Below are 13,846 nucleotides of genomic sequence, written 5' to 3' on the forward strand. Positions count from 1 at the left end.
CCCAACCTGTGAAGTTGCCAGCAGCAAATACAAAGGTCTGGGGAAGGAGCTGGGCTTGCTCAGTGCCAGGGGTTGTAAAGAAGGTCCAGGCATAACCATTTCTGGAATGATTATTCATTTATGCCACTGATTCCTGATCCACAGCAGCATAAGTGAAAGGGAGGCAGGCTCAGCACCAAGCGTGGCTTCAAACTGATGACCCAGAGGTGAAGGGCCCCTTCTCCCGTTACTAATCCCCTCAGCCACACAAGCCTCCTGAAAATGATGCTTTGGTTTTATTGCCACAGGGGTAATTTATAAAATCATAAAAGCCAGATTAGGAAATCAACCCAGCAGCAGCAAGGCCAAGCATGTAGAGAAAGAGCTGAACAGCCATCGAACAGGGTAAGTTCAGCCCTCCCATGGCATCCTGAGTAATTCAGCTGATTAAATGTGAGAAGGTCTGACTCATGGAGAGGAGGAGGAAATGCATAAACAACTTATCAAAAGCTAATTTCTTTATTATTGCAACCAGAAATGACCAAAGACGGCGTATTTTGTATGTCTGCACATTACATGTGGAAAAAACCAAAAATCAGCATTGCAACATCCAACAATTCAAAATAAAATAGAATAAAAAATCAAACCCAAGAACTTTCTCAACTGGTAATTAACAGGGACGGAATATAAACGAGATGGCATTGAACAAAGCAGGTAACAGTGCACTTTTAATAAACCAATTTCAACCATATCTCCACTGATTTGCAATTTAACAGTTCTATCAGCAAAGCCTCATTTCCCTAACTAGACTGGTACTTTTGAAAACATGACTAATTCACTCTCATTAGTATCAATTTGGATGCATTTAAAAAATAACTCTTAATATCTGCACAACAGGCTAAAGGGTCATATTTCTCCAACATCAGACGTTCTCACTGCATTGGTTTAAAATACAAATATCCCCAAATTAACCAATGCAATCTAAAATTGATTAGAAAACAAAAGGCATAAATTGTTTTCAAGATTTATTCTTACTTAGCTCTGAGACCCATTGCACTACAATATCTAACACTTTTATTTCAGTTTCTTTGCACCTTCCCCCCAACATTTTCAACGGGGAATGTGACTGGGATCCAGTTTACTGGTCTTTCCAAGGGGATATACAAAGCAGAGGAACACACCTGCATCTCCTCTACCTAAATACAATGCTTTTGGCAAAGTCACTAACCACTTGTTAAAAAAAAAAAAAGGAGATAAAAAGGGGGAAAAAAGACATTTCCAGCTACAAATTAAAATGCTGTAGCTGCCACCAGAAGTGCAGAGCCCCCCTGGCCTAAGCTCCCAATTCAGAAGGCATTTAAGCACATGTATAACCAAGTGTGGGAACAGGCTCCTTGAAGGCAATAGGATTACTCACTTCTTAAGAAGTTACCACATGTTTAAGTATCTGAATCAAGGCCTAATTATGGTGCTGGCCACCTCCTCGTGCACGCACAGCTGGGGCAGAGCTCACCAATCCCTCACAGCCATGAGGACAGGCGTTTGTCACACGGGCTTTTAGTAGCTGCTAGGTTTGAATTCTCGGGCAAACGACAACAAAAATCCTCAAGCCCTAAAAAATAATTAAAAAAAAATTACTTTATAAATATCAGCTATTTACACGTGTGAAAATCTTTTAATGGGAAGTGTTTTTACACACTGATGAAATGTACAAGCAATGAGAAGTTATGTTGACAAAGACTTAAAAAAAAAAAAAACAAAAAAAAAACAAAGTATAAAATATATTACAGGTCCACTAAAAGAAATTCACACGGAAGAAAAAAATTGACACAATAGAAACTTTTTTTCTTAAAAAATAGAAGATATATCACAAAAGCTTGAACATGTTTATTTTATGTTAGTACTAAAAATCAAGGAAAAAAGCTTCATATATTCTTGTCACAAAAATATTTACCAGCCACTTTTTATTTCCACATTATGATTATCTGGCTCAGCAAGAGTCGAGGCTGAACTGTATCCAGACTACAGAAATCATTCCAGAAGGTTGTCTCAGTTTACAACTTACTGCAATTTACATTTTCTCCTCCTCTCAGCACCTTACTGCAAAGGTTCAAGAGGGATTAAGAACAAATGGAGAAAGAATAGGACAGATATCTGTATTTACAACATTCATCCGCGTTGCTGCCGAGCCCCAGGAGCGGGAGCGGTCCCAGGAAGCACCGAAGCCTTCACGGCGCTCTGTGCAAACTCCCCTTGCCAGGGGAAAGAAACAGCATCAGAATGTACCAAAATCCAAAGCCCTGGGCTCGGACGGTCTGTGAGACCCAACAGCCCCACCAAGGGCATCCCCTCGGCCCCGAGCCACCGCAGAGCCGCCAAGGGCCCTGGCGGCCGCGGGCAGGGTGGATCCCTCCTGCAGCCGAGTCGGGCAGGAGGCGCCGCGGTGACCGCACGGTTTCAGTCCCTGCCAAGCCTTCAGTGCGCCCTGTGCTTCCTCTTCTTGTGTTTTTTATCCTTCCTTTTGTTGGCACACTTGGAGCAGAACCACTGCATCTCTTCTGGGGGTGCGGCCGTAAGCCCAACGCAAGGCCTGCGAAGGACAGGGAAATATCACATCATCTCAGTGGAGTAACAGTGCTTTTGTTTCTTACTCTAAAAAATGCAACTTTCCAGCGGGAGACAGGATCTGGCCTTTGAATTAATACAGCAATTATCATTATCTTAACAAATATAATGATCAAAACCTAAAAAACAATGATCGAAACCTAAGAACTCTTGCTTTGAAACAAAGGAGAAATATCAAAAGGATACTCAGATAAAAAGTGTTATTTTAGTAGAAAATATGAGTGCACTTTCAGGTGTAATATACTAGATTTAAAATAATTTCAAATGCTTCTTTAACACATCTGCAAAAACCCTTATGATTTTATGTAGCTTTAAAAAAAAAATTGCCTAAAAAGTGATTAATATCCCCTAACCTTTTTATAAGAGCTGACATTTATATTACTGTTCATACAATGCTTCATAATTTGAACTGTCTATCTGTATACACTGTGCTCATAATCCTGTAGTTCTCACAAAATTACCGGAATCAGCAATATTTCCCAGCAGTTTCAAAAACAACCGTTATCGCCAATGCCCATTAATTAAAAAGTAACTCTCCTTCACAGCTTAAAATCTGCCTTTTCAAATTTCAGAGCAACAGAGATAAAAATATCTTCCAGATTATTAAATTGGACACAGTAAAGCTATTTAAATATATTCCCAACGTCATGAACTATTAGGAAAAAAAAAAGGTTTTTTAATAATATAGCCCCAATCTGCCAGGCACTGGCAGAGCAGGATGGATGAGAGGAACTTACCAGTGATACCAATCATCGCAGTCATCACAACCTATCATTGGACTGCCATCATCTGGCTTGTTACAGCCAGGACAGATCCAGATCTGGTTACCCCACTCGTCTCGGATCTGGTGCAAAGAAAAAGCAAAGTTAGCTGGTTTTCAGGGCTAAACAGGCAGGAAAATTGACATTAAAAAAAAAAAAAAAAAAAAAAAAGAAAAACCAACAAAAAAAGGTTTCTTGCTTATCTGGCTAAGCCATTCAGCAGCTCCTGTTGTTATGTGTGAATTCTCTGATCATGAGAGCTCCGTGTTACGTCTTAATTGATTTTTCTACACTGCTCATGACGACAAAATCATGTATTTTCCTACACTGTCCTGTAAACCAGTAAAGCCAGTTACACCACCCAACCTAAGCACAGGCATTCACACACAGAGCCAGGGCTTAAGGACACAATTCCCTCTCTGTCTATACTTTTAAAATTCGACCCTGTTAATGGCAAGCAGGAGCCACGGCAGCCTCCTGCGTAAGATAACAGTTCTTATGTGCATGTAAAATATACAGCGCCGTGTGTATATATTGCTGCATTACTTATTAGCCAAAGTCTTCAACTCCAACGAGCTGATAAGATCAGGATATAAAAAAAGTTGTTACTGAGTAACTTTCCATTCCCCTTATGACATTTATGTCGCAGTACAATTTACTAAAGGGTAAATGAAACAAGAAAGGCAGATCATTTACAGTAGTGGGCAGCTGCTCACCGGGTTCATCATATGCATTTTTTTAATGTTTATATCCTGCTCGACCATTTGTTTGTATTTTTAGATTTCCAGTGGTTCTTGAACAGCTCTTTGCTAAAAACATACACGCAAAATGTCACAGAATCCACCTAAAGGAGTGCAATTAACAATACAAAGTACAAAATGTCTGGGGCATTACCCTGACTCCATCACTCCTTTATGAAGATTTGCACATTATCGCTGAATCTCAAAAGCAGAAACTGTTTTGTTCTCAGCTTTTGTGCATTTACACATATCTCAGGCAATAACTTTTTGCTATCTGTACAGCTTACAAACACAATATTAAAAAGTAGCAGATGAAAAGCCCCAAATGTTCTTAGTAAAAAAAAAAAAAAAAAAAAAAAAGAAACAAGCCACTACAACACGGTGGTCTGTACATCTTACACCACTTCCTGAAAAATCAATAGGAATGTACCAGAGCTGCAACCAACACATCACTCTTCCCCGATTCTTCTTAAAGCCCTGAATGTTTTTGTGGTTTAAAACTCAAAAATACAAGTCCCAGGAATAGTTACCAGAGAACAATCCCCTTCCCAACAGAGATACAGAATAGGCACTATCATAAAATTAACTCAATTTCCAAGCTGACTGATTGCAATAATCATTCCTATCTACCATCTAATCTCACATCTGCAAAGTCATTTTAAGTTGCTAGAGAAGCATCTGCTCCCCAGGTGAAGTGTCTCGGCTCAGAGTGAAGAGGTGCAGAGGCATTTTGGTGGGATAGCCCTGCTGGGAAGAGAGGGGATGCTCTGCCAAGGTGCTGCAGAGAAAGGATGCTGTGGGATGTTGGGCTGAGGGCTACAAAACCTGCCTGAACACCTGGCTCCACCCCAATCATCCCCCAGCACGGGCACCTCATTTCTGGTGCTGCCTGTTTTGGGCACTGGCCCAGCCAGGTGTAGGGAGCACTGCCAGATGTTGCCCCATCACTAAAGAGACGCCCTAACTTTTCCAAACTTAGTTTTTCAGGTATTTTTTTCCCCTGCAGAATGCCTGCCTCAGGCTCTCAGGGGCAGGAGAGGGGCAGGGTGGTCTATAATCACAGAAACCTCTGCCTGTTTGTTAAACAAGAACTTGGGCCGCTGAATAAGGTTATTAAAAATATTGCATAACTTCTCATTCCTCAATGAGCCAAGGGTCATGCAAGGAGGCACAGAGTGGGATTGCTGATTGCTGTGTTAGTACAAACCACTGAGAACTCATGGGCAGAGAACATGGACTGAGATGCTATCCAACAGGGAGATGTGTATCCTTCCTTTTTTGAAATATAAAATCACTCTCCTCCCCTGCAGAAGGGAGTTGGGCACCTCTGTCACACTGGTTCCACTCTTATCTCTAGAACAGCTTTCCCATGTGATCTGAAGAAAATGATTTTGTCTCCTGTATTTCCTTCATACAACAGGCTAATAGTTATTAATAATTCTCTTCTCTTCCAACCTCTCTCTGAACATTTTGACTTACAAATCTGTCACATCAGGTGTCTCCCTGCATGTGCACATACTGCACCTAATGCAGTAGAGCCTTGGTTCCAACTATAATGTTGTAAAACATCATTTTCACAAGGGTCTGGAGTGATAGGACAAGAGGGAATGGTCTTAAGTTGAAGGGAGGTAGGTTTAGATTGCATATTAGGAAAAAAAATATTTACAGTAAGGGTGGTGAGACACCATACAGCTTGTTCAGGAGGTGATGCACTTCCTATCCCTGGAACTGTTCAAGGCCAGATTGGTGGCACTCTGAATAATCTGGCTGAGTGGAAGGTGTCCCTGACTGTGGCAGAGGGGTTGGATCAAGATGGTCTTTAAAGTTCCTTCCAACCCAAACTATTCTGTGAAAAGCAAAAATGACCTGAAGTCTCCATATCCTCTGAGTTCTCCATAAAGGTGCTAAGTGTGTTACCACTGGAAGTATCTTGGCAAAGTGCTAGGTTTTTTTTTTTATACTAACATAATTTCTCAATAATTTATTTTCATAGTTACAGAAAAAAATGGGATGTAGTAGAGCATTTAGGAAGCGATTCTCCCTTAAAGTAAATTTTGAAACCTTTGGGAACTACTGTAATAATAACAATGACAATAATACTAGTGACTGTAATAATAAGAGTGACTGTGGGTTTACACCTGTGATACCAAAGGTGAGGCTGTGTCCTGCACCCTAAAGATATGCAGAGCCTGTGTGACGTTGTCCAGTGCTGTAACTAACTCAGGAGTGAAATGTAGCAGCTGTTTAAATAGAGACCAGTAACATGATACAGCAGTTTAAGTCCATCAGGGAAGCACCTTTTCATTAGAAATGCAGGGTGGATTCATATTAGAAATCAATACCAAAACAAGAATCATAAAAATAAAAAAAAATCATGCATACATTGCAATTCAAGCATGGCAAACTCAGTAATAAAAGTAAGCTTTAGGTTTTAAATTGTGAGATTTTTAAACTGCAGCTAAGCAAGGTGTCACCAATCAAGCTGGAATTCAGCCAGGACAGGGAGGATAAAAACACTGCTACCCTTGTGTTGCTTTTCAAGCATCAGGAATGCTCAGGACTTCATTTCACACAGCATTTAAAGCAGAAATTCTCAGCAGCACAGCAAGCCTTGTCCTACCCAGATATATATCCACATTCTTTTAGGGAATGCAGTTCCTACACCATGCTACTCAAGAGACTTTTCTAAAAGAATGAAGAATGCTGCCAGACACAGGCCAAGTTCAGAGCATGTGTCAAACACACAAATGAAGTGTAGACCAATGAACAATCTACAGACTTCTGAGGTGCACAAACATTGCAATTTCTGTATGTCGAGGAAACCAGGAAAGAGATTAGTGGACTCTACACATTTCAAATGAGGGCTAAGTCAAGTTCTTGATGTTGTATGAGGGTTTTGTACTTTACCTGACTGACAGCAAAATCTATGGTGAGTCTGACATTTGAGGTTTCAATTCAGCACTTTTGAAAGCACCTATAAAAAACCTCCAACTCCAAAAATAAGTGCTCTAGCTCAGCTAGCAGAAAATATCATATGGGATATAACTGGACTAGTTAGAAGGAACTTAAATTTGGAACTGGAAACCAATGAAAAATTCATTCTAAGTCGTAGTGTTTCAATTAAGTTATTAACACCTCAAAATACAGGTGTGGAAATAAGAGCTGGATAAACAGCAGTTTAACAGAGAGCAACATCAGGAATCCAGGAACCATCAGTTTGAGATGATGAGCCAGCCAGGAGCTCACCAATTCCAGGGAGGAATGCCCCTGGCACTGGGACAGAGCACAGCACGTGTTACCTACCACGTAAGTACTGACGGTCTCGGTCACCACGCTCCGAACGGGAGCTTTGGAGCCTCCAGCTGCTGCCACGGCTGGGGAGGGTGGTGGGATCAGGACTGGAGAGATGGTGGCCTGTGGAGGAGGAGGAGCTGGAGCTGGAGGAGGGGTGACGTGCACGGGAGCTGGCACCGGTGACGGCACAGGCGGAGGTGTTTTGGGCCGCGCCGCAGGAGTGGAAGGTTTGGCCTCTGGAGCTGACACCACTTTGCTGATGACTCTGTAGGACCAATATTGAGAATTGTTAGAGCTGATGGGAGAGAAAGCAACAACTGATCACCCATTAGAGAGAAAAAAAATATAGAGCAGCTAATTCACGTCACCCTGGAGTCACCAAAGAGGTTGTTTCAAGCCCACAGAAGCACTGTTGTCATTGCTGCACCCATCCATTTACAGGATAAAGCACAGAGCCATTACAAAGTGAATGCCAGGACACCCTGAGCCAGTCTGGACCTCACTGTCGTATAAACATTCTCTGTGGCTTTACTAAACCTTGTTTCATTAAGTTTTATTGCATTAGCTCAATTTGTGGGAAATATTAGAAAGTTAATCAGCTGTGAACAGCACTGATTTTAATCTTCAACCTGAGAGACGATATCATCCTGTTAAGATCCTATATTAGGGGGTTCTGCAAATATTTGCTAGTTTGGTATTTCTTTCCCCAAATGTTTATGGAATCAGCAGTGGATCTAGTCAGGACAAATAAATGACGCACACTATACACTCAGCAGTTAAAATATTGCTACTTACTCGAGTAGCTGAAGTAGACAGGATGTAGCTCTAGTAAATACACTGTATAGCACAATCTTGCCCAGGAAGGGGGATACATAGAGGACCCAGCCTTTATTAATGACTGTTGATGCACAGTATTATTGATGTGCATGCAATTTCAGAGACAAGCCAGAAAAAGCCCTAACTACAAAGCTCCAGGTTAGAAACATAAAGAGAAGGAAAAGGATATTAAAAAAACAGAACAAAAACAACTCAAAAAACAACCAAAACCTCAAACAAAACTCATAATAGGTTGATTTGTTTGACCACATTTTCATAAATCATTTAACTAATTTATTTCTATTTGAATGGTACCTGTGGGAGTGTGATTGATTCATGATGTGTACGAAGAGGGTGATTGGAAGAAAGATTAGACATCCCAGGGACAAGGATCATTTAAGAAAGTAAAAAACTGAGACATCAATAGAGAAATCATGACAAAAATCAAATTGCAACAACTCCTGAGAACCAGGAATGTGTGGCTCCACTGTCAAAGGGAACTCTAAGTTCAACTTTAGAGTTTATTGCAACTCCAATGGCAGTATTATTATATGGAGACATTTTCTGAATTTCAAGTCAATAAAATTCCGAGTTACCATTTGAGAAAGGCTGGGAATACTACAGTATGTAATGCCTGTCTGAGATAATGGTGTTTTTTCTCACAAGATATGCCATTTGCACTACAAAATCAGAACTATGGCAAGTTATAGTAAAAACATACTTGGTAAAAGGAAAAAAGAGCAATGAGGTTGGTAGTCCTGCCTAACCCTCAGCTGCAGCATCACAACTTCTGTGAATGTACAGGAGAAGAAAATCCAAGAATGAAATCTGAAGGTGACAGATGATTCCTCCATCAGCAACACTGAAGACATTCACACTACATATGTACCAAGGATTGCTTCAGATACCTCTGTGGGGCTCAGGCTCTGTATACATGTCAGTAAAGTGCCAGACTGTGAATCAAAGTGCAGGAGTCTTAATTTATGTTGTCTGTGACTTGCAGAAGGAAGGAAGTTCTACTATCAGGCCATCCTGGGAGCAACCTATGCATCAAAACCAGGCTCCGTCTCCTGTTAGTGGGGAACATCCAAAACCCCACTGTTATCTCTCACCAAGGAAGTTTTCTCTTTGGCTGATGATGTGTTTCTGGTTCAGTGAAAGTCTCAGTGTGTGGCTCCTGGGGCTCCTGCCAGACTTGCCATACCAAACTCAGACTCTTCTCCTGTGTCTTCCCCATTCCACAGACAGCCCTGGCTCCCAATGTTGAATGCCTAGGACCTTGGCTGGTGCCAATACTTCCCTGGTTTGCAAAGTTATCCTCATGACTGGAGAGCCATCTCTCAATAAACAAACCCTTAGCTACAATAAAAGCAAAGACAGGGACTGACAGCAAAATATTGGCACAGCAAAAGTAATTTGTATGGGTTCAAACATCATTGCCTCTTGTTTCCATGCCTCCCCCTCTTACCTCCTGCAAGTAAACAAAGTCCTGCTAGGAGTTCTTCAGGGAGTCAACCATCCCCAAGTCTAGACTAGGAGATGTATTAGCTAATAGGGATTTAAACACAACTTTGCACACAGTGTAAACAGTTTGAAAGAGGTGTTAGCTAATACAATTTGAATAAGAGCGACCATGCCCAGCTAACACATGAAATTAAATTACAGAGTTTCTTGGTGTAAAGACAGGTTCTCCTCCTGCACAGGGTCTTCGAAGCCACTCTGCTAATAACTGCAGAAGCAGCAAGGAACACCACATGTGAAATCTTCCAAAACTACAAATATTCATTAGCGAGCGACACACGCTCATCGATTGGCTGGCATGCCTGAAGTGTGCAATTAGGACGTGTTCAGTATATAGGGCAGCTTGTTTATCTTGATTTTAGAGCTCAGTTATCAAAACAGGAGATCGGCATTTCAGAGCACGCTTGGGCCTACCACTCCCTTGGGCTAATGGAGTTCAGAGACTTTAGACTCCAGAGTGGAGAAATGAATGGTTTTGTGCTGCACCATTAGAGGTGATGGAGTAATCTCAGCGAGGGTGGTTTAGCCTGTCCTGAAGAAGGGGCTACACACACAGAATATGGAGGTGGCGAGAAATCAAAGGGAAATAGCAGTCCCACGACTAATAATTATTGTTACTTCAGACTTGGAGAGAAACCTGATATCAAAACACTATGTAAATGATGGCAAGATTTATGAGCTCTGTTTTATAGACAGGAAAATTGAGGCACAGAGCTCACTGCAAGTAGGCGGCTCCCACTGCAGCAGAGCCCCGATCCTCCTGGTACTTGAGTCCTGCTGGGATTTAAACTCTTCCTTGGGACATACACATATTGTTACCTTCTTTCCCAAATGTGTTTTCATGTGTCCAAAATCATCACTTAGTCTGCAAGTACAATACTACAGAAAACAAACTTTCACCTCTTTCTCCACACCAATCCAAGAACTCTAAAACTGAGGCTAAATGAGTATTTTTTGCAGAAATCAAACATAAATGAACATCAACCACCACCACCACAGAGTCCTGAGACAAGAACTGAATTTCTCTGCAGGCTGCTCGCCTGGCAATGTACCACAAACAGATTCTACGCTGAAAGATAAAAGGTCAATTAAAAGTTGTTTTTGAATCAAAACAGTTCCTCCAGAATAAAGGGGTGTGAGAAAACCTTTGGAATAGATGTGGTAATAAGATCATTGTGACTATAAGTTACCACTCCCTTTGAAAAAAAAAACCCTAAATTAATGTAAGTACTGTGTATTTGGTTGTGTCCAACCTAAATTCACTCTGGATTTCTTTTTAAATGCCAGCAGGAGCTGTCCTGCCCCCAGAACCTCAGTGTATTTATCATTGAACACATGCACTGATTTGTCACAGAGTGCCTGGTAGTAAACAAGAAAAAAAAAAAATCTAACTGTAATAAAAAGGGGAAATACCTGAGGGATGTGAAATTTCAAGAGGAAGGACAGAAGGACAGAGAAATCCTTAAATGCCATGATTACCAATTATTTTTCTATATTGTTTTTTTATAACCCCTTTGTTGAAAGAGCAGACCATAAAGCTTCCTGACAAAGGCATTTTTAAGTTATTTTTGTTTCTCACAATCTTTTCCAGTGCTAACACCATTTCAATGCAATAGGAGAACTTCATTCTCATTGCCATTTCTGCTCAACTACATCAAGGCTGTGTTGGGGTCAAGACAATAGTGTGTAAAATCTGAATCCCAGCTGAGGAGCCAGATCTCATGGAATCAAAGGATGGATTGGATTGGAAGGGACCTTAAAGATCTTCCAGCCCCAACTCCTCTGCAATGGGCAGGGACAGCTTCCTCTAGACCAGGTTTTTCAGAGCCCCATCCAACCTGATCTTGAACACTTCCAGGGACAGGGAGTCCACCACCTCCCTGGGTAACCTGTGCCAGTGTCTCACCATCCTTACAGTAAAGATTCAATACTTATCTATTGGTTTAAAACTGTGTCCAACACTGCTCCAAGGGGAAGGAGGAAAACTTCACTGAAGTTTTTCTGTTTCTCAAGAGGGTAGAGTGAATGAAAACCCATTTTAACCATCACTCTGGAGCAAGCACCCTGTTCACAGTTATAGTTCCAAACCCAAATGGGATGAATACCAAGTGTCAGCTTGCAGGCAAAGTGCAAATTCTACCAAGATTTGAAGTGTTGCAACAGGTCAGTTGGTTTCTAATCAGCTCTAAGTGGCAGGAGCTGTAACATGCTACACCTGGAGCAAAATGAAGCTCCAAGGTGTGAAATGGTTTCCTATTTTTGAAAGTAATTTATTTGATTTCATTCTGATCCTTACAGCAGAAAGCCCCATTGACTGCTTCACCTAAACACAGGGGAAAGATGTGCACCAGAAGGAAATGTCTTTCCAAAAACAGGATATGGGCCACAGGGTGGAATGAGTGCTATGGGCAATGAGCTCTAAAGAAATGCTGTATCAGCACTTGGAAAGATCTAGTAAAAAAATAACAGCAATCTTTGTTTTTCAGAGGCAGAAGCTGTTTCTCTGCTCAGAGGAAAATAACATTTGAAAAGTCCTAATTCTTTTGACCCATTTTTAAGCAAGGAGAAGGAGCTAAATGGGTCTCTGTGTCTAGGAAAATGACACAATCAACTGCACTGACATAACTGAAACTGGTGCAATTCACTTGGATTATCAATCATCATATTATCTATTAGCTTTGATATTCCCTTATTGATATAAATTTCTTGATGCTAGAAAGCAATGTAACTATTTTGTTTCTGAAAAATCTCACACCTGGAACTGAGACTGTTGCACCTGAACACAGAAAAAAACTTAAACACTCTAAGACCTCTGGGTAAGAGTGTCAAAAACACCTAAGGAAATCAGGAAATTTCCATATGGTTTAGATTCTTCAAAGATAAGAGGTGATTCTGAAAATTTTATTCCAGCCCTGGAGGAGAATCAGTGTGATTTAAGCTCTGTAATGTAGGCTAATTCCCATATTACTTTTAGAAAGGGAAATTTATTTGCTGTTTCATGCCCTGCTGAATATTTTATTTTGTGCAAACAAGTCATATTGGCAAACAGAAGCTCCACAAGAACACACTGCAAACAACTTGTGAGTTTGTGGAGTGCCAGAATGCACCAAACCTCCAATGAAGCCCCAAGCAATTTTGCAAGTGAAAAGACCTCAGCACTGTAACATCACCTGCCATGTGGTATTCTTCTCTATCAAGGAAAATGAACTTTGAGCACTAATTCCAAGATAACATCCACTTTTTTGGGTGCCTGCCTCTCCCAGGTAAAGCATGTTGACCTTCAGTGGTGCATGGGGAGATCAGCAGCTCATTCTCCATTTCAACAGAGCTGGGGAAGGGTCTGGAACAGAAGAAGCAGCTGAGGGAGCTGGAGGGGAGAGAAGGAGGCTCAGGGAGGACTTTATCACTTACTAAAACTCCCCACCAGGAGGTACAACCTGGGGGTTGTCTTTTCTGCCAAGTAACAAGTGAAAGGACAAGAGGAAATGGCCTCTAGTTGAGCCTGAGCAGGTTCGGATTGGGTATTAGGGAAAATGATTTCATGAAAAGGGTTGTGAAGCACTGGAACAGGCTGCCCATGGCAGTGTTGGAGTCACCCATCCCTGAAGGTATTTAAAAGACATGTAGATGTGGCACTTGTGTACACAGTGCAGTGATGGACTTTGCAGTGCTGGTTTAATGGTTGGACTTGATGATCTAAGATGTCTTTTACAACCTAAATTATTCTATGATTCTAGTATTCTAACATTATGGTAAAGCCCCACAAACAACTGGACATTCAGCCCAGCTGACATTTCCAGCTAACTCCTTTGCTTTATGGCCACATGCACTGTTGAAACTGAATTACAGATTTTCTACTGTTTATTTTCCCATTACTTTAAGTGAAACAGAGTTCTGCCCTTGGCCTTCACCCTCTGTATCTGTTACACCCAGAATATTTCTCCCAACAACCACGAGCACCTTTCAGTTGATGACTCCTAAATCTCCCTCCCATTTTCTCACCGTTCTGACTTACACCTCTGGATGGTTCATTGCCAGTCTGACAAAACAAAACTGAGCTGGTAGCGTGGCGTCCTGGTATCTTTCATCTTATTTTTTCCCTTATCATCA

The 13,846-nt window shown here is 41.3% G+C and overlaps 1 protein-coding gene across 1 annotated transcript in view; it reads right to left on the minus strand.

The window, feature by feature from the left end:
- Window positions 1–479: 479 nt before the first annotated feature.
- The window catches only part of TAF3 (TATA-box binding protein associated factor 3), a 113,153-nt gene continuing 99,786 nt past the window's right edge, over window positions 480–13,846 (minus strand). The window contains exons 5-7 of the mRNA XM_021530948.3: window positions 7,409–7,664; window positions 3,342–3,448; window positions 480–2,569 (exon numbers count right to left, since the gene is read on the minus strand). Of these exons, the coding sequence (XP_021386623.1) occupies window positions 2,455–2,569; window positions 3,342–3,448; window positions 7,409–7,664 (478 nt within the window). The 3' untranslated portion in view covers window positions 480–2,454. The remainder of the gene's footprint in view (window positions 2,570–3,341; window positions 3,449–7,408; window positions 7,665–13,846) is intronic.

Source organism: Lonchura striata, chromosome 1A (genome assembly GCF_050655825.1).
Source record: "Lonchura striata isolate lonStrDom1 chromosome 1A, ASM5065582v1, whole genome shotgun sequence".
NCBI lineage: Eukaryota > Metazoa > Chordata > Aves > Passeriformes > Estrildidae > Lonchura > Lonchura striata.